At 39.2% G+C, this 19,466-nt stretch overlaps 3 protein-coding genes across 4 annotated transcripts in view; 1 reads left to right on the forward strand and 2 right to left on the reverse strand.

The window, feature by feature from the left end:
• Positions 1 to 541: 541 nt before the first annotated feature.
• On the reverse strand, positions 542 to 8,657 carry nfil3-5 (nuclear factor, interleukin 3 regulated, member 5). The gene is made up of 2 exons (XM_056750718.1): positions 8,052 to 8,657; positions 542 to 4,405 (listed from the first exon to the last, which is right to left on the reverse strand). The coding sequence occupies exon 2, from the start codon at positions 3,996 to 3,998 to the stop codon at positions 2,214 to 2,216; it is 1,785 nt and encodes a 594-aa protein (XP_056606696.1). The 5' UTR covers positions 3,999 to 4,405; positions 8,052 to 8,657; the 3' UTR covers positions 542 to 2,213.
• Positions 8,658 to 14,942: 6,285 nt separating this feature from the next.
• Positions 14,943 to 17,727, reverse strand: klf1 (Kruppel like factor 1 (erythroid)). The gene is made up of 3 exons (XM_056750722.1): positions 17,445 to 17,727; positions 16,260 to 17,097; positions 14,943 to 15,950 (listed from the first exon to the last, which is right to left on the reverse strand). Exons 1-3 carry the CDS (start codon positions 17,517 to 17,519, stop codon positions 15,775 to 15,777), a joined length of 1,089 nt encoding a protein of 362 aa, XP_056606700.1. The 5' UTR covers positions 17,520 to 17,727; the 3' UTR covers positions 14,943 to 15,774.
• The window catches only part of plppr2b (phospholipid phosphatase related 2b), an 87,826-nt gene continuing 84,210 nt past the window's right edge, over positions 15,851 to 19,466 (forward strand). For both annotated transcript variants that reach the window (XM_056750723.1, XM_056750726.1), the window contains exon 1: positions 15,851 to 15,972. The gene's annotated coding sequence lies outside the window, so the exon portion shown is untranslated. The remainder of the gene's footprint in view (positions 15,973 to 19,466) is intronic.

Here is a 19,466-nt window from a genome sequence, read left to right on the forward strand (position 1 = left end):
GCATGTCTGTTTTATATCTTTTAAGCTGTGCACCGTGTATATTTTTAAAAGCAGTGACATTGTGACCCGTTATAAGAAGCACATCATGTGTCTTTTCCAAGTATCTTGTGGGATTTCGTGCTTTGTATCATTTGCAATTACCTGGTAATGTAATCCATTAGTGCGGTTTCGGAGGAGAGAAAGCATCTTGTGTGTGTGTGTACACTTGTTTTTGGGTATTGCTGGTGTACGTGTCTTTGAGCCGTGTCGTGACTTGGTCAGTGTTACATCATACAGATTGACTATTTCTCTCTGTAGGAGTACAAAGTGTTCCTATGCATTTTCATTTCACTTTATTATTATACCTTTGTGGGAGAAGAGATGAGAAAACAAAACTTTTATCTTCCTATCTCTGTTTGATTTAGGTTATCAGTCGTGTCTGAGATGATATCTGGCAGGTGAATGTTAAGAGTGCAGGCTGGGGTCATTCATGGTAAAGGTTTATTTTTTGTTTGAGTGGTGTGAAATGTTGTGTAATGTACACATGACAACATTAGACGGCTTAAATTTGACATACAACATGTTTTATTTTTCTTGCCACTTTTGTGTCATTCTGAGCACCATGACAGTTGGGCTTTCTTTTTTTTTTACAAACATTATCTTTTTTCCTTAAAACTTCAGTAAATACCACACAATACACCAGGGTACAGAGGCGAAACAGATGAACAGGACATGAAAATACATATATACTGTTTCACATTGAGGTGAACAGACAACGGACACGAGAAAAGAATAATAGCATTGGAATACAAAATAAAATACAATATTAATAATAATAATTATTGAATGCCAAAATAAACTCGATACAAACTTAAAATACTCAAAAGAGAATTTGTCTGTACACTTTTTACATAATGGCCAGTGCCAGGCACCTGTTTGGGAAAACAAACAAAGATTGTATAAAATCTGACGGAAAAAAATTCAGTGCAGAAGCAGCTTACAGCTGTGGTAAAGTCTACAAAGACGACTAGTGGGACTCGATTTGTGTCTACGTTTACTACTGAGTTTGTAACACTTGTGTGCTGCAGCATTTCACTGTGTGGTAACTTTTATACACAACAACTGATGGGTATGATGATGCAATGGGCTACACACATCAAAGTCTCGTTCCCCTTTAAGATGAAGAGAACATTTTTAGTTCTGTGTAACCTCAACAATTTATTCTCATGAGGTAGCTTGTGAGGCATCTCTGAAACCTGACCACAAAGGACGAGACCATCTTTAGACGGCAATGATATATCTTACACTTTGTACAGTCTGGATTCGCTCAGATTGACATTTCTCAAAGGGCTTTCGACTCTAATTTGGCTTAATGTCAGGTAGATTGCAATGTTTAAAGTAAAAACATTGGTCACAGTGACCTTCAAAGCGGGTCGATCCATCAGGCTCCTTTACAGTGATGCAATATGGTCATTTTCACTGGTTAGCATTGACCTACGACTGACTTAAACACTACGAATGAGAGATTAAGGTATCATTCATTCAATGTAATACATAGAAGGAACTCGATGAACTAAAAGCATACTGGAAGCATCAAACAGAAACATTCGGACAGAACTATACAAGAATCCAAATGCTAAAAAGTAGACCGTGTTCTCCCACTTTTCTACTCTTAAAAGACTGACATGTTTTTTTTTTTCTCATAAAATATGATATGTTTAGTCATGTCACAGTATTTTATAATCCAAGTGCTTAAATAATGTTAAAGTCAGAAGGCAGAGTAGGAGAGTGAGAATATCAGTAGGGAGAAACAGACTTGTGTCTGAGTCCATGAACTTGTCTAGTACTGGGTTCAGAAATGACCTATTAACTAGGCTAAGCTACAAAACATGTCAGAGATATGTAAATATTCAAAGGTGGAGACAAATGTCCAAGGTTGCTATACAGAGTCATGGTATAAGTTTGTTGTGAAAGAGGACAAAAAAAGCTCCTTTTCCATCTTAACTCATTTGAGTTACTAGTAAGTGCTTATGAAAGAAAGCGAGAACAGAGCGGCATTAAAATGTCACATTATCGCTTTGACAAGCGAACTGACCAAGAACAAAAGTTACACTTTCTGGTTGTAGTTGATGTTTAGTATAAGCAATTGACTTCCATGCAATTAATTGGTACCTTTTTTCTTTCTATAGGATGGTAAAGATGACATCAATCAAGTCCTGTCTTAGCAGACAGTCTCAGTCACGTTTATTGTTTCTGCTACCTCGCCCTCCCAATTCTCTCTTTCCTCTGTCCTTACTTCCCTCTTCTTTCTCTCTGGAGGGAGATTGTTGTCTGCAAAGTTCATCTGACATCTCACTCTCCACATCTTTGCTTCCAGATCCGCTGCCTTGCTGCTGGTTAACCTGCGATAACGCCAGGTACGGGTGCTGAGGCAGAGCGAAATCAGGCGACATCGCTGTTGTAGCTAACCCGGGAACATCTTGGGGGCCACCATTGGACAGTGCCCTATATTTAAGCCTTAGCTTGTGTGGCAGAGCCATGGCTTTCATTTCACCTTGGTTGTCCCCATATTGGCAAACGTCACCATTGGCCATGGTAGGCGAGGACGCTGATTGGTGGATGGTGTGGTAGCCACCGGTATCCGAACAAGAGGATGAGGGAGATTCATCGTCCGTAGAGGCTTCCTTGTCTGAACTGCGGGGGTCACTGTCACTAGAGGAGGTGTCCTTGCTTGAGGAGTGCTCTTGATAGAAGCCATCTGTTCTTGGGCAACCTTCATAAGTTAGCACCGGGGGCTCCTCATTTAGAGTGGAGAGGTAGGGATTTGTCCGCTGGTATACTTGGGCTTTCCCAGCTTCGCTGAGCAGGTCTGGGGCGAAAGAATTTTGGGTGGTGTCTTGCACTTGGATTCTGCATTGTCCTTGAGCACTCTGGTCTTTATGCTGTATGACAAACCGTCTGTTTTCCCCAGCATCGGCCTTGCCATTAGCAAACTCAAAATTTGGGGAATCCAAAGACCTCCTGGCCAGCTGCTGTGCCACCTCTGAAAGAGTCTCTAAACCATCAGGTCTTAAAGGCAGGCTGCACCCTGTTTGAGGAAATTGAACAATTTGTCCATTTTGCTGTGCTTGGGACAGCACCTGCTCAATGTCCTCAACCCTTTGGCTCTCAACGGGATAAGAGGTACTCCCGGACCGGAAGAGGATGACACTTCTTTGAGGCGTGGCGGATGGAGGGGCTGGGGCATTGACGCTCTCTTGCTGCTCCATTTCTTGTGGCTCGTGAGTCTCTAATCGTGCATGATGACCATTGAAGATGCCATTAAGAACGCTTGCCTCAAGCCTGTTAATATCCATTGCAGAGCTCTCATGCTTAATGTCATAGTTAATAGGTTCAGGGCTGTCCCGTGAAGAGCAATCGGACATGTCCGACAGCGATCCACAAGGCGAGTACTTGGATAATGCTGTGTGCCGTTCACCTCTGGTTGGCTGCTCCGCCTCTGAGGAATCAGAGTTCATCATGACTTGAGACGCACTCGAGTATCCACTGCTAGAGTAATATGGATTTCCAGATGTTGCTCCAGTACCATTTGCACCATTAATCAATGCTTCAGTGCTACTGCTGATCTGCTGTGTTTTTTCCATGTAGGAGGCAGAACTTATGAGTCCGAATCTTAATTTCAACTGCAGGAGTTCCGTCTTCAGTCGCACGTTCTCCTCGTTCAGTGCTATGACTCTGTTCTCTAGCACCATGTCATTGAGCCGCCGCTTCTCCCTTGACCTTTTGGCAGCCTCGTTATTCTTGCGCCGCTTTTCCCAGTAGGACGCATCTTTCTTCTCATCCGAGATGAATTCGCGTTTCCGCCGGCAGGATGCGTTGGGTTTGGGTTTTGATACTCTGCCTTGACGACCCGGGTTGGAGATTTGAGGTGATGGTAAACTCTCGCTGTAGTTTGAGAATGTTTCTAGAGTTTCCAAGCTGGCACTGTTGTTTTGGGTAGGAAGATTTAGGCTTTCCATTGTGGTCCTATTGAGAGCGGTCTGTGTACCTGACACTCTGTGAACATTGAAAATAAGAGTTTTATTGACCTGTGAAGCAGTTTCAATCAGGAACTGTGTTGAATTTTTCTGAACCAGATTCAACCAGTCTTAAAATGTTCAAGTGTCCAGAAGACTGGTCAAAAAGATGAGAAAAAGATGGAACGCGACAAAAACAACCGTCATTGGTTACGTGTATACTGCGTTTTATTCTCAGAAAAATGGGTAGAGTCCCTTTTTGTGTTTGATCTGCTTTTGTTCGATTGAAGACAATATAAATTTGTCGACTCTGCCTTTTCCAGAAACTGCTGATCCCAAGTTGTGTCTTATCGGCGATATACAATCTTGGTCTTGGCTCACTGTTTTTTCCCAGTCTCGATTGAGCAGATCTGTAGAGACAATGAAACAGAGTTAGATTACCGAAAATCTGTCTAGAGGAACTATTAAACAAATACATCATACAGTTGAGGTAAAAATAGAACAGCAAGAAAAACAGAACAAAATATTTGTATTTCCTTGTAATGGTGTTGTAGTTGTGTATACGTACTTTTGTAAAAATACAAATATGTTTATTTACATTTGTTTTATTTCAAACACTTCAGCTTTGACTAAATGTGAAATCATGCACTAGTGCAAAACTTTCTTTTCAAATAATGCATATAAACCTGGCATCAACTAAAAAGTTGCGTTCTGCCAGTGTCCTAGGAGCACTAGAGAAATTAAGGTCAGTAGAGTAATGAAACGTGTACGTAGAGATCATGCCCCGCTGCAGTAAGACACGTATTGTGTAAGACCAGCACAGTCATATTATCTCTCAACGAGACTGAGTTCAGGGAAAAGATGAGTCGACAGAGATATAAGGACACATCACAGAAAGGAACTTAAGCTGTGCTGTGGAAAAATTCTCATTTGATTGTTTATTCGAGATCCAAATATCTTTATTTACATCAAAACTACAAATATTTGGTTCACTGAGAATGAGTACATAATGTGATTCGCTGTTTACTTATGTTGCACAAAATCAAGCGTTACGGAAGTGCTTTTTAAAAGCAAATTCCACATACGATGGGAGGCCAAACTATCTCAGACGACTTTGTTCAATTTGATTTATTTTACAGTTAAATTTGCAGCGCAAGATTTGTGCTTCATTATTCTGTATTTGAGAATAATGACTTGTCTTCATGTTGTTGGCTCAAACCATTATTTACAACATAACGCTATTAAGTCTTGATTTGTTATCTCATATATTTTGCAGCTAATCTCAGAATCTGAATTCATGTTACATAACGCCCAGAACTATTGCACCATCTCCAAAACACAAACAGTCCCATACAAAGAAGAAAAGTAATGTTTATTAGACACGGAGACAAATATTTCCTTATCCAAATCAGAACTTTGTACGTGCCATGTTTCGAGTCTAATTTTATCAAACAAAGGAATACTTCTACATCTTCATGGGTCACTTTTTGCACTCCGGTCCACCTCACAACATTTTGAGGATTAGGTAACATCTTGGACACATGGCATGACAAATGTTTTAGTTTCACGTAGGACTCCCGTCTTTAGGAACACAATGCGAGGGAGTTGGAAATTGTGCGCATGTGTCCCACTGACCTAGAAACCGCCTGCTCCGTAAACAACGGTACGTGCGTGCGCGCGCTCGCTCGCCCGATCCAATGGCGCGCTGTAAAATAGGTCACTGGAGCGGCAACAGTGTGTGCGTGTCTGAGAGAGAGAGACAGTGTGCGCGCCTGAGCAAGCAGTGAGGAATTATAGCGCCGACCAAAAATAGTGTTCTAGGGTGAGGGAGGGGTTGAGGATTCCAATTGGGGGACGAGAGAGGAATTTAACAGCACTGCGGAGGTACGAAAAAGGAGAGAATACGTCAGCAGCAGGATATTAGATTAAAGTGGGCCGCGAATCACAACAGCGATGCACCGATGTGCGTTTTCAGACATGCTGCTGGAGTATGTATCTGAAATGTAATCAGTAAGGTGGAATGATTACAAAATGATGGCTTTTGTGGTTGCGTCACAATGCTTGCAAATGTCAAACACAGTCCTGCTTTCGAAATGTCTCTGGGATCAGCCAAGAAAATAGAGCATGCAGTATTGCGCAGTTCAAACCGTGGGTTGTGGCTCGGTGCCAGACTGTTACCATAGTTGAGGAATCATTTTAGGACGTGCTGAGTTAAGTTCAAGTGACTATCCATATGATGTCTGTAGACCGTTTATCTAATGTCTGACTAGCGATTGCTATACTAATGGCCCTTTCTTCACTAGTTAGATTCAATACTGTATACTTTTGACCACATACTTCCATTTCTAAGAACCAGAGACCACAATTCGACGTTATGTGTTGTCCCAGATGGATAGTGTTTACAACTGGAAGCCTCTCTGCATGTGTCTGCTCAGTCACATGCAGGCAGAGCTGTAACGCCTTCAGTTTTTCTTCCAACCTAAAGGCCAAGTAGGCCAGTACGACTGTGAGATATATTGTGTTGGCTAGACTCTTAATGACAGGGCTTAGTACTGGAGACACAAAAGATGTCTGTGAAAAAAAGTCAACGGCACAAATGTTTTTTAGATGTCATGCATTTCGGAAACTCCTCAAATGAGATTAATTGGAGGAATCATCTATTTTTGCCACCTGAATTAATGGAAATCCATTCTGAGGTTGGAGCCATTATAAAAAAAGGTATAGGTTTTCAAGGAGATGTTGGGTATTACAAGATGTTTGGGTGCAATTTGAGGCGGTTTGAGATTCCTGGCATTGCTGAGCAGGGAGTGGTGGACCTGTTAACTTTAGAAGTCAGTCTTTATGAAGAGCATGAGGTTTTCACAGTTCAATACGTCACACCAACATAAAGTCCTCGCATTTTACACAAGCAAAGTACATAGCCTTTAATTTACATAAGTTATGTAATACATTTTACATGGCCTTTAATTTATATAAGTTATGTAATACATTTTACATAACCTTTAATTTATATAAGTTATGTAATACATTTTACATAGCCTTTAATTTATATAAGTTGTGTTATACATTTTACATATATAAATTAAAGGCTAAGTTATATAATACATTTTCTTTACCGTTCAGTGGTAAGAACATGGCGCTAACAACGCCAAGGTCGTGGGTTCGATCCCAGGGGATTGCATATACTTAGAAACAAAAATGTCTAGGATAATGCAATGTAGGTCGCTTTGGATAAAAGCGTCTGCCAAATTGAAAAATGTAAATTTGCAAGTATGCTTTTTACAAAATCAGAATATTAATGTAGTCCTCATCAATAACCCGTCCACTCATCTGCCCAAAAGTTCTGAATCTGTTAATCTATTGCACAACAAACCAACCAGAAGTGGCGAAACAATAAAATTTTATCAGGATGTGTTGAGCGTCACAATTGAGTAATTGTCAAAAGTAAGAAGTCAAAAGCCCTTTAGCGTCACGCTGGGTGGCCGCCGAACACTCAGACAATCTAATGCATGGCATCGCATTGTCCCGATGGGCGCCGCGCCACGCATTGTTATTTTACAACCGTACGCGTTCAAAGAAACGCTGATTTGCAATTTAGTCATCCCCGTGTATTACGCGTCGCGTTCGCGAATACGCGGAATTTGTGCCGCCGCCATGCTTACACAATCACTGACCCCACGACCACTCGTGCGTTCGGATTTCGTAACGATCACCTCCCCCACGCCACACCGTCTCGACTTGACATTGAATGAGAATAAAGGCAATCCACAATGAAAAGATGAACGGATGCCATGGTCCTTAAAATCTCACGGACGCGCGTTTGAGATGAAGAACAAAGAAACCTATAACAAAACCTACAATTATTTCTTAACGGAGCGTTTGAGAGTCACGCCGACCCCGAGTCGGTTTCCATGCGAACAATAACATACCCTGACCACGTTGCAAGGTAAAGCCTAGCCTACAACTGCCTAGCCCGGTTCAGATAAAGGCATGTTCAATGTCACAGACATAACGCAAGATATACAGAATACATTTCACATATTTGCATAAACTCACCGATGTGAAATATCACGTTCCCGATGTTAAATCGATCACTCCGCTTTTATTCTTCAGTGGATGCGTGTTCCGCGCCTCTCAGTGCGGTTCCTTGTCCCGGATCTCTGTTTTCTCTCTTTATCTTTCCACTGCAACTTCGCATCTGGGTGAAAATGTCCCGCGCGTGTCGTGATCCTCTCACCGGCTTTGTGTCGATTAGTGTGACTCACTGACTGTGCTGCTATTCGGCGTCTGTCTCTCCCTCCCTCTTCGTCCTTATGTTATGTCGGAGGCTTTGCTCCAGTTTTCCTCTACACACGCGCGCGCACTCTCTCTCCTCGTCGTCCTCGAATGTGTGTTAGTAGGTCAGCGGTTGCATAACACGGAGCTTTGGGTGCCTAGTCACGTTTTGTTCATCGCGGCTATAGATGCACAAGCCTTGACTCCTGGTGAAATGGTCGTGGAGGAGACAGAGGTGGTCAGAGATGCTCTATTGCCATTTACAGTAACGACACGCGGTCGGTTACCGATCACAGATACGGCAGTTGCGGTGTATGACCAGAGTGCTGTTGCTGTAACTCACCTCTGTGTGCTCAACACTTCAGCTTCTTACAGAGAAAGAGGTTACGAGACTTTGAAACTGTTGCGTAAATATTCACCATTGCGTAAAGACACTGGCTCAGACAACAAGCTTTCTTTCTTTCTTTCTTTCTTTCTTTCTTTCTTTCTTTCTTTCTTTCTTTCTTTCTTTCTTTCTTTCTTTCTTTCAATACTCCATCTGTATGGTCATATTCTATATTTTTATGTATGTATTCTGTCTGTCTGTCTGTCAAGTGTTTCTGTCAATATTCAGTCTGTCTAAAAATACAGTCTGTCTGTCTTTCAGTATTTTATCTGTCTGTCTGACCAACTGACAGTACTATCTGTCTGACTGTCTGTCTACAAATACTACCTCTCTGTGTCTGTCTGTGTGTCTTCCTTCTATATATCTGTCTGTCTGTCTTAAAAAATACTAGCTGTGTGTCTGTCGGTCAGCATTCTGTCTATTTATCCGTCTAGACTCCTTCTGTCTTAAAATTTTATCTGTCTGTCTGTCGGGATTCTATTTATCTGTCTGTCTGACCACTGACAGTATAATCTCTCTCTGTATCTGCTTTTATGTCTATAGATCTGTCTGTTTAAAAATACTACCTGTGTGTCTGTCTGTCCATTTCTATCTGTCTGTCAGTCTATTTATCTGTCTGTATGATCACTGACAGTATAATCTCTCTCTCTCTGTGTATCTGTTTTTCTGTCTATATATCTGTCTGTCTAAAAATGCTACCTTTGTGTCTGTCTGTCAATATTCTATCTGTCTGTCTGTATATCTTTCTTTCCGCACATACCTGTAGTCTGTCTGTCTTAAAATTCTGTCTGTCTGTCAGGATTCTCTTTATCTGTCTGTCGGACCAACTGACAGTATAATATATTTGTCTGTCTATTCTATCTCTTTCTCTGTTTTTCTGTTTAGATCTGTCTGTCTGTCTAAAAATACTGTCTCTCTGTATTCTATCTATTTATCTGTCTGTCTGACCAACTGACAATATAATATATCTGTCTGTCAGTATTCTATCTATCTGTCTATGTATCTGTCTATATTGTCTGTCTGTCTATCCAGAGTTTATCCATATTCATTCTTTTCCAAAAATACCATTCACTGTTTATTTTAAGAATGCTTGTCCTGTACTCACGGTGCCAGTTTCAAAATACCAACTTGCCTTCCTGTTCTTGGCCTGTATCAAGTAACATTTTCAGCAATATTTGTTTATGCATCATTTTGGTGTGTGGGTATGCTTGTGTTTTGTTTGTGCAAGTATTACAGAACAATAATGATGGTAGAGTTTCTTCCGCTTTAACTGTCTGCAAGTTCCCTGACCTGAAAAATGGTATTGGCACCAGTACGATTCTAAGAAAAAGCTATTTATGCATAAACAAACTGTTGTACGTGTCTTTAACTGCTTAGTTATTCTTAAATAGCATATCTGCTTATGTAATCATCACATGTATATGCACTTGATCCTTGTTTTGTTTTTAGGAAAGAAAGTGTCATTAAGGAATAAAGGTCATGACAATGACACTTGTACCATATTTCTAAGTAACTTTGAACCTTTAGAATCAAATGACACCTGGCACAAAGCAATTCCATTAACAGCAACCTTCATCGTTGTATCCTGTTAGAAACCGTGCCGCAGTAATGCGACCTGCCGGGATCAAGAGATACGCCGACATTAGGCTTGCGCCACCATCACCTAATGCACTCTCTATTCATCTGTTGAGGTGATGACGGACATTTTACAGATTGGGGGTGTTGGCCTTGAACTTGCCTATCCCTCCCCCTTCGCATTCTCCCCGATTCACTCACAGCTGCGTCTGCTACAGTTCCCTAGGCAACCGTTATGCTGCCTGCCTAGCAACTGGTTTTCCCTTCCCACCCCCCTCACACCCCTCCTTCAACCGAGAGGGGTTGATCAGGGGTGCTGGTAGAGACAAAGAACCCAATGTGTGTTTATCTGGATCAGTTAGTAGTGAAGGCATCCTCTGTGGAGCTTTATTGTTTAAGCAACCTCACTCGCCAGTCCAGCAGTAGATCTGAGATCGAAGAAAACAGATGTGAGATATGTGCAGGGTCAATATTTCAAAATCCCACCCAAATATTCATTCAGAAAACCAACATTTCTAATAAATGTAGCACCTTGGTCTTTACAGATCAAGATGTAACATTAAATGATTAACACATTGAAAATATAAAATTCACTTACAATGAAAAATCATTTACTCGCCCTCATGTCGTTCCAAATCTGTATGACTTCATTCCTCTGCAGAACACAACTGAAAATATTTTGAAGAATGTTGATAACCAAACAAAATTTCATCACGTTGACTTCCATTGTATGAACACAAAACCACTAAAACACTTCTCAAAATCTTTTCAGTTGTGTTTCACAAACCATATAGGTTTGGAAATGACATCAGGGTGAAGATATGATGCAATCATTTTTGTTTTATTTTAAGTGAAGAATAGGAGTGCAATACTTTTATTTTATCACAGTTGTTGCATCAACAATTTACAGTACACAGTACAAACAAAGCTTGCCAGTTCCCCCCGAAGGTACAATTTATAACCTTTTCTATTTTTATTCTTCAGTTGTTTGACGCTTAAAGGAACAGTTCAACCCCAAAAAAAGAAAATATAACAATTTACTAAATCTTTATAAATGTCTTTGTTACGATGAACATGGAGAAAGATATTTGGAAGAATGCTTGGAAGCAAACTTGAGGGTGAGTAAATGAAGACAATTTTCATGTTTGGGTGAACTGTTTATTTAATGTCCTTTAATGTGACATCGAGGTTTGCATTGTATCTTAAGAAATGAAAGCATTGCTATTAAAGTGCTCGTCCTATTAAAACTAACATGTAATTCAAATCTAGTCCAAGACTTTCTCAATCCATATAGGGTCAATTATTCTACTTGACATGATGTTAAAATGCATTTTGAAAGCAGATTTTAGGCCCATGCGCTTTTAACTGTTCCGTGTTCTTCTGCTTACACGTCCTTTCTTTCTGCATCGCTTGCATGTTTAACGGCAAACACAATGCATACGCAAATCGATACCTTTGTCTCTCACAGCCTAAAATAGCCACAGAAGTGCTGATGTTGACATTGAACGTGTAGCTGCGATAAACTGTCTCACACAAACAAGGACTGTGGGAACCTCTAGAACCTCTTTCTGTTTTGTACCATTAGATCCTTGGGGCAGTAACACTTTTGTCCACTTAACCAAGTGTTTCTATTAGCATTGTGTTTGTCAGTCACACATTATAACAGAGAATGGATGACTTTCACTCTTGTGTCTTTAAATAGCTGTTTTTGGCTGATGCAGTCATTGAAGCTGTTTCTGTTGTCAGCCAGAGCTGTCCGTCATCAAAACCCATGATAAAGACACCGGAGTTAATATCTAATTTTTTCACCGTTCGTTTAAGTATCCTCATGCAAAAATATTGATCACTTTGACAAGGCCGATGCATTTTTCCCCCACTAAAACACTGAACACGTCCCTAGCAATACCAATCGTGTTCATGACTGTTGTGCAAATGCATAAAAAGCTGAAATTAGTTATTGACTCATTATCGTCTGACACATTTTTTTTCAATTTTGGAGGTTATTGGTATGGGAAGCGTGTAGGCACATGGGGTTTCTCACGTGAACGCCTAGCGGCCTCGTTGTTCATTTTGCGCTTGTCCCAATAACTGTCGTCTGTTTTCTCAGTAGGGGTGAACTCACGCTTGCCATGCATGCTACTACCGTCAGTGTCAGATGAATCTTTGTCTGTCAGAACTCTAGGATGGATAAGAAACGAGTGTGCCAGCATGCTGCTGGATGTCAGGGTGGACACTGCTTCTTTTGTGAAAGATGTTGCGTCATCCTGACCAACCGGATCTGTTGTGTTTTCCTGGAGCATCACACCCTGCTCTGCCAGCGTGATGGTTTGGTCCCTCATGCTTTGACTATTCACTCAGTCTGAATGTTGAATGACTCTTGGTTCTCTTTGCGTTTTGGAGTCTGAGGATCTTTAGCTCCCCCTAGTGGTTGAATGCGTAAATGTAAGGCATTTATGAAGGCACGTATTACATAACTGTATCATGAATGCAAAATGGCAACATATTTACATGTAAGTCAATTTAAGTATGCAAAAGTGCAAATTATAAATCGAAAAACCCCAAATTAGCAGTCTTTGTTGATTTATAGTAGCCTATTGAATGAACAATTTAGCCTTTTTATGCAAATTGTTACTCGTGGTTTAATACCTATTGTATCTCTAAATCAATAAGAAGGAAACTCATGAATAAAGGAAATTTAAATAACTCTTAAATTAAATAAACTACCATATAACACCTGTCGCACATGTGCCTGTATTTTTCAACAATACGCACGCGTCTGCGCGCGCCGTGTGGGTTAAAAACGCGCTCCCACTTAGAAACGTTTCATTTTCATTTTAAAGTCAGATGATGTGTTCAAATAGCCTGTCATTATTTTCAGTCTATCGGCATTCTCTAGAAATTTCATTTTGTCATAAGTGGTTTTTAACAATAAAAATACATTAGATCTGCTGCTTACCTTCCAGTTTAACGCTTCACTCTTCACTTCAACCAGCTGAATACAATTTCGATGTTGCGATCAAATAAATAACAGGTTATGTATTTTTATAGAATTTGAAAGCACCGCAGTCGTCCTCGTCCCTGTTATCAGTGTCAGGCTCTGTCCTCATCTTTACTCATATTCTGCTCTTTCTCAGAAGAGTTCATCTCGGGTCCTGAGCTCACCCGGACTGAACCCTGCGTCAGAACGCCCGATCTGCGTCTCCAACGTGCACATTACCGCAGGATTAGACGCCATTGCGCAACAAAATATTCTTCCATGTGATTTAGCTGAACTGTAATCCATGAGCTTCTTAACAAACCCCAGAGTATGTTGTACTATCTGCATCTTATTATCGATTATTCTTGGAAAATCTACGTGGTATTGCAAAAACACAAATTACTTTGTGTCATAATTGCAATGGATTGTAATTGATTTCGGCATACCTTCAATACCTTTACACGCTTCTTTTACTATATAAAAATGAGAAATAATAAACTGTACCAATGCTGAAATAGCACAAAGACCACATGCTTTTCTTTAGTCTCACCACAAAATAAATAAGTAAACTTGTGTTTATTGAGTTGAGAAAATTGAGTTGGATTTACTTAATAATTTGTTCAATCGAAATTACTCAAACAAAATAATTAAAATCTAAACGACCAAAATTAGCAGATTTTTATGTTATTTTAAAATTTTTTTGGTTAAGAACAGGAACATAGTTATGTTAAGTATAGTTTAATAATTTCTTTTCATAAAATCTACTAGCAAGAGCAAAACGCTGGCCAAACACTGTTTTACTTTGTGAAGTGGAAGAATAAGAAACTGTGGCATGTCGTTTCTTTAAAGAAAGACATTTCACATTAGTTCAGTTGAATTCATTCTGATCAGATATGATTTTAGTGTCCACTGTTTTAAAATCGCTCTTCAATGTTATGCTTGTGAGTAAACAAAGTGTGAAACTATTTGTATAAGTAAAGTGTTAGTTAACCCAGTTCTCAAATGTGTTCCAAAGAACGTCCTACATTCCCCTGTTATTTCCATATCTCTCATTCTCTTGCAGTACCGCTTATCCTCATTTACCCTCATAACTATATTCACAGTGATTTGAGATTACGCTGACAAAGTGTTGTTGATGGCTATCCATCAATGAATATTTTTCTAATTTGATGTAAAGATGCAGAACAGAAATTGAAAGTTGAGATTTGTGATACATTTACATCATCCAGCTGTAAAAAGAGACAGAAAAACATAAATAAAACGTTGACCTAAGGGCAAATTTCCATTCAATTTCCTCCGGCTTTGTTTCTTAAACAGGCGTTATATATGTAATGCAAACGCATGATGCTTTGTGTCCTCATGTGCTCCCTCACTGAACACATGAGTGTGGGATGTCATCGTGACGCTCGGGAATAACCAAGACTAATCCCAGGATACTTATTTTTGTTGAATTTCTCAAGTGTGAGAAACTCAGCCTTGGTTGTGAACCACTGCTTGTGCATAAGTGATTTATGCTTTTGTAGAGCCTTGTTTGTTTTTCGCAGATATACATGTACATGAAATGTCCTAAAATGACCATGAAAACTGCAAATTCACTGAATATCATGTGATGTCACATGATTTTTATATGAAATTCAAGAGGGGAAATTAAACATTTTCCTATAAACTTTCCCTTCTGTTCACAGAGATTTTTTTGTTTGTTTGCCGTCTGTTGGTTGGAAATGAGACTTGCACATAAGTTCGTTTCTTTATTGCTGAGATAATATAAATAAATCATAAATGCTTCCTAAAACACACACGAAAAGTACTTTAGCACAGACAAACAGAATATATTTGTTTTTCTTTTGATGTTTTTTTGGGGGGTGATTATAAATAGCGAAATATCCATAACACAAAGACTTTTTCCTTACATCCCCTTCACACAAACGTATATAATAAATACAAAATTACAGACTAAAAATAGAAAGTCATAAAATAACATGATATTCAAAAGAAGTGTAAAATAAACATTATACCTGCTGTATTCTTTGCATTTTTTGCTATTTTAGTTCTAAAAGTTTCTAAATATTTAAGTAGATGATGTCATTCAAATTCAACAGCACTTTCTTGTATGGAATGTTACAGCAATGTACAGATTTTCTTCTAATAAAATTTTATAACCTCTCATTTTTCTTTTTACAGGTATAATTTGCAACGGAAAGAGTTTGATATAATTGCTTCTTTACAGTTTCCCAAATTATACAGCTCAAAGGCCGCGTGGAATTCGCACCCAAGGTACCTACATTTTTGGAGCTTCTTATTTTCGACTAAACCATGTTTATTTTCTTATGAAAAGAAATTTCATTTCATAATGCACCATAATGTACAGTATGTACATGTCAGTTGTATGTTAACATCATAGTGCTTTTAAGGACCTTTTTTGGATAAACACTGTCAGCGCCTCATCTGCTGAACCTCAGGTCCTCTCAAAGACATTTAAATGCCATTACAGGCATAAACTAACCAGATTAGCGTGTATATACTGTATCTGTGTTTCTCTTTGTGTGTATCTATATGTCTTCCTGATCTCACGCGTGTCTCTTCATGTGTAATGCCAGATGGTCAGATCGGCTGAAGGCCCGGTGGCACAGCACACACTCATACGGCTTCTGACCCGTGTGCTTTCTGAAGTGTCTCGTCAGCTCGTCGGAACGGGCGAACTTCCACCCGCAGCTGTCCCAAGTGCAGTGATACGGCTTTTCACCTGAAGTCAACAGAAATAGAAGGTAAAATAATCTGGATTTGGGTAAATGTGATGAGATTTATTTGTGTTCATATTGAGGTCTTCATTTATATTGACTTTTGATTGGAGACTTGACAAATCTGAGCCGGAGTCATTTGAGAGATTTTTCTATGTAGAAATAATCAAAGGTGTCCAATCTCATTGATGTCTAAGAAAAATAATTAAAGCGATCTGGTCTGTGTTTCGTCTTTCTATAGGTTATCAAAGATTGGACCACTTTTCTAACACTCTATCATTTATTCAGTTGTGTACTTCTGTGTTTGTGGTTACCTGTGTGTGTACGAAGGTGAGCTTTGAGATGGGAGCTCTTAGTGTAAGTCTTGTGACAGCCTGGGTATTCACAACTGTGTACCGTCACCCTCCTCTTCACCGTCCCTCGCCGGTTGCGCTTCCCCTCCTGACCTGCAGGTGGCACTGTGGAGTCAGGCATCATGCACTGTCTGCCTGGATAGTGGCTTGTTGGCTGGCTTTGGACGTAGCTCACCTGCTGCTGCTGGTAGAGTCTGGGATGAGAGTAGTTTTGGATGTAGTTATAGTTATGATGTGGAGGAAACACCAGCGTGTCCATGGCGATCCCCGATGTGGGTACATATTTGGAGTCTGTGATGGGTATCAGAGGTACAGACTGAGGGTAGTGTGCAAAATCCCACGATCTCAATTTTCCCACGTTGCTTCTCTCATTTGTTCTGTCCATGTCATTTACGAGAGAGACACTTTCTGGTTGCGAGTATGATTTTCCCATCACCTGCTGCTCTAAATATCCTCCGTTAAAAAGGTCCGGCAGTGAAGAATTTAAAGACGCTTCGTTAGGAATCAGTTCAGCCAGAGAGCTTGTAATGGAAACTTGATGTTTGTTTAGTCTTGCTTGGTCTCTGTCTTCGTTCAGATCCTGAGTGTAGTAGAGATCAGGACTGTGGACCTGGTCATGTACGGGTGCTCTTTGAGAAGTGTTGGACCGTTCGGGCGATGTGCCGCCCCAATTTGACAGCAAGAACTCCATATCCCAGCATCCTTCGCTTTCAGTGTTGTGTTCTGTTAGGGACTGTGAAGGTTCATTAAAGCCGTTGCTTTGACTCAGATCCAAAAGTCCTGTTTCAAACTTCCAAGCCTTCAGAGTTATTTATGAAATACAAAAAAAACAAATTTACATTTATTGGTCCCGAATCAAACCGTCTGGATTAATTCACAGTAAACAAAATATAAATGTTCAATTATTTTATTGGTTTAATGTGATGCTTTGGTTATCTCATTTCACAAACAAAAAATATATATTATGAAAAATATTTTAGCATTTACATACAAACACAGACTTCATATCATACTGAAATCTTTAAAATTGCACAAATTATAATTACAAATATTATTAAGTAATAATTATTAAATATTATAATATAATTTGTTCAGTTTTTAACCAGGAGCAGAGACTTAATGATAAATTGTGTGACATAAACATACCTTCATGTTTTCAGATGTGTTGCATATGTTTGAGAACGAACTAAACGACGGCAGCACGGCTTCAGTCACGGCCATTCGCTCGGTGCATGTACGATAAAACTATCCTGAATGTCTCCAGAAGAGGCAAATAAACACGTCGTCTTTCTTATTTGGCACAAAATACTTTTACATGTGCAATAGCCAGAGGACCGTAATCCAGCAATTAGTGTTTAAATGATATTTACAAAGTGTCAAATTCAGATCACATATTCAGAAAAGTGCTGGTCATCTATTTCTCCCTCTCTTTTTCTCTCTATCAGTGATCAACTGAAGTTGAAGACCCCTGGCAGTTGTGATTGTGGGTGGGGCTCAAATGTCAGTCCAGAATTTCGAAAAAGTACTTTTTCTCTGTAATTTAATATCTCAAATGAATACTAGAATGAAGCCATTAAACACATTCTACCTAATCTAATTCTAATTTTGTATACATTTGTCCAAAACTAATCTTTGTTATAGAAGTCCTTCTGAAATTAAAATGAGATGATAATTCTTATAATAATACTGTTTATGCTGTTGTTAGTATTTCATATCATATACAGTACTAATAGATCAATACATTGGCCAAGTTGGGTAGTCAGATGACTTTTTGCTGTGCATCATCCATTTTCATTTCATTTGCAAACTTGTATTATGTATCATACTGTATCATACATCATTATATTGACCCTCGACCATGAAAAATGTACATTGATGATGAGTTCATTTGAAAGAAGTTATTTTATATGAACTTATAACTAGATTTGTTATCATGTATTCTGCCAACAGTATGCATTTAGCAATATAGATATGTAACATAACAAAACATGGATAAAAGTTTACTGTCACTTTTATTCTTATATTTCACATATTAGAGTAACAGAAAACTATGAAAAACAATGGAATAACACACAAGTAACTTCCACTGAAACATGTAACTTCCAAAAAACTGAAAAATATAAACCGTTATATGTGATCATCTTAGGTATACAGTATGGTCTTTATATAGAGTTTGCAAAATGCTGTCTTGTTATATTATCGAGCTGTTTTTTGACGTACCCGAGACATTATTTAAACCTTATTTCTATTTAATCTAGTTTTGTTTTTTAAAGTATGAAAAAACATTTTTGTCTTAACTTGTTTCAGCCATTTAAGCATTTACCTTCAGATGGAAAGGTTTGATGGAAGGTGAAGAGAAGCATTTCTCCCATTTCTGACCCAAACTTGTCAATGAAAGTGTATGACAACATAAAATGAATTGAATAAATGCTTTGTGTAAATATTTGGTAACAACAGTATCTCAACATTTGATTTGCGGCACATTATGAACCCTTTGTAGACGGTATCAAGAGTGTCAAGTGAGCTGAAGTGATGCGTCCAGACTCTCCATTGACTCCCAAAACCCACATGACACTCAAACGGGCTTCAGTGTCTCTGTAAGCGTGTGATTCTCAGAAGACCTGTGTTCAGTAGGTGATTATGTTCTTCAGAGCTGTTATCAGAGCTCTTACGCATGTCCCGCTTCAGATAATAGAGTGGTGGCTAATATCTCTGTCTCTGATGCCTCACTCCACACAGATAACCGCAAAACACACACTTTAACCAGGAAACCGAACTCTAGTGTTGCTTTTGTTGAAAGACTTATTTGAATTGGAAAATGTCATTTTCATATGTATTACGCACTGTGTTTCCCGTCCCATGAGAAGAAAACACACACTCAAATAGGGTGAGGGCACTCAAATGAGTTGCTGAATAAACACCGGCCACTCGGTATGGTCAGCATCCTTTAAAAGTGACACGGGCAACTGCTCCAATGTAAGCTCACTACTCTCACAACACAAAGAATTATTCTAGATAGAGAGAATAATCTCACCATAAACAGATTTTTACTGTTGTATGCAATTGTGTCTATTTTTATCAACCATGTAGAGTTTACACGTAGAAGAACCAGCCAATATTTTCCACATTTACCTAAAAAAACACACAGCTGGTGTCAGAAGTTTACAT

This window comes from Triplophysa dalaica, chromosome 6 (genome assembly GCF_015846415.1).
Source record: "Triplophysa dalaica isolate WHDGS20190420 chromosome 6, ASM1584641v1, whole genome shotgun sequence".
Taxonomy (NCBI): Eukaryota; Metazoa; Chordata; class Actinopteri; order Cypriniformes; family Nemacheilidae; genus Triplophysa; species Triplophysa dalaica.

Coding starts and splice junctions, on each gene's coding strand:
- nfil3-5 (XM_056750718.1), bottom strand. CDS start 3,998: ATGGAAAGCCTAAATCTTCCTACCCAAAACAACAGTGCCAGCTTGGAA.
- klf1 (XM_056750722.1), bottom strand. CDS start 17,519: ATGGCCGTGACTGAAGCCGTGCTGCCGTCGTTTAGTTCGTTCTCAAAC. Junction 17,098..17,444: donor ACACATCTGAAAACATGAAG/GTATGTTTATGT, acceptor ATAACTCTGAAG/GCTTGGAAGTTTGAAACAGG. Junction 15,951..16,259: donor TCACCTTCGTACACACACAG/GTAACCACAAAC, acceptor TGTTGACTTCAG/GTGAAAAGCCGTATCACTGC.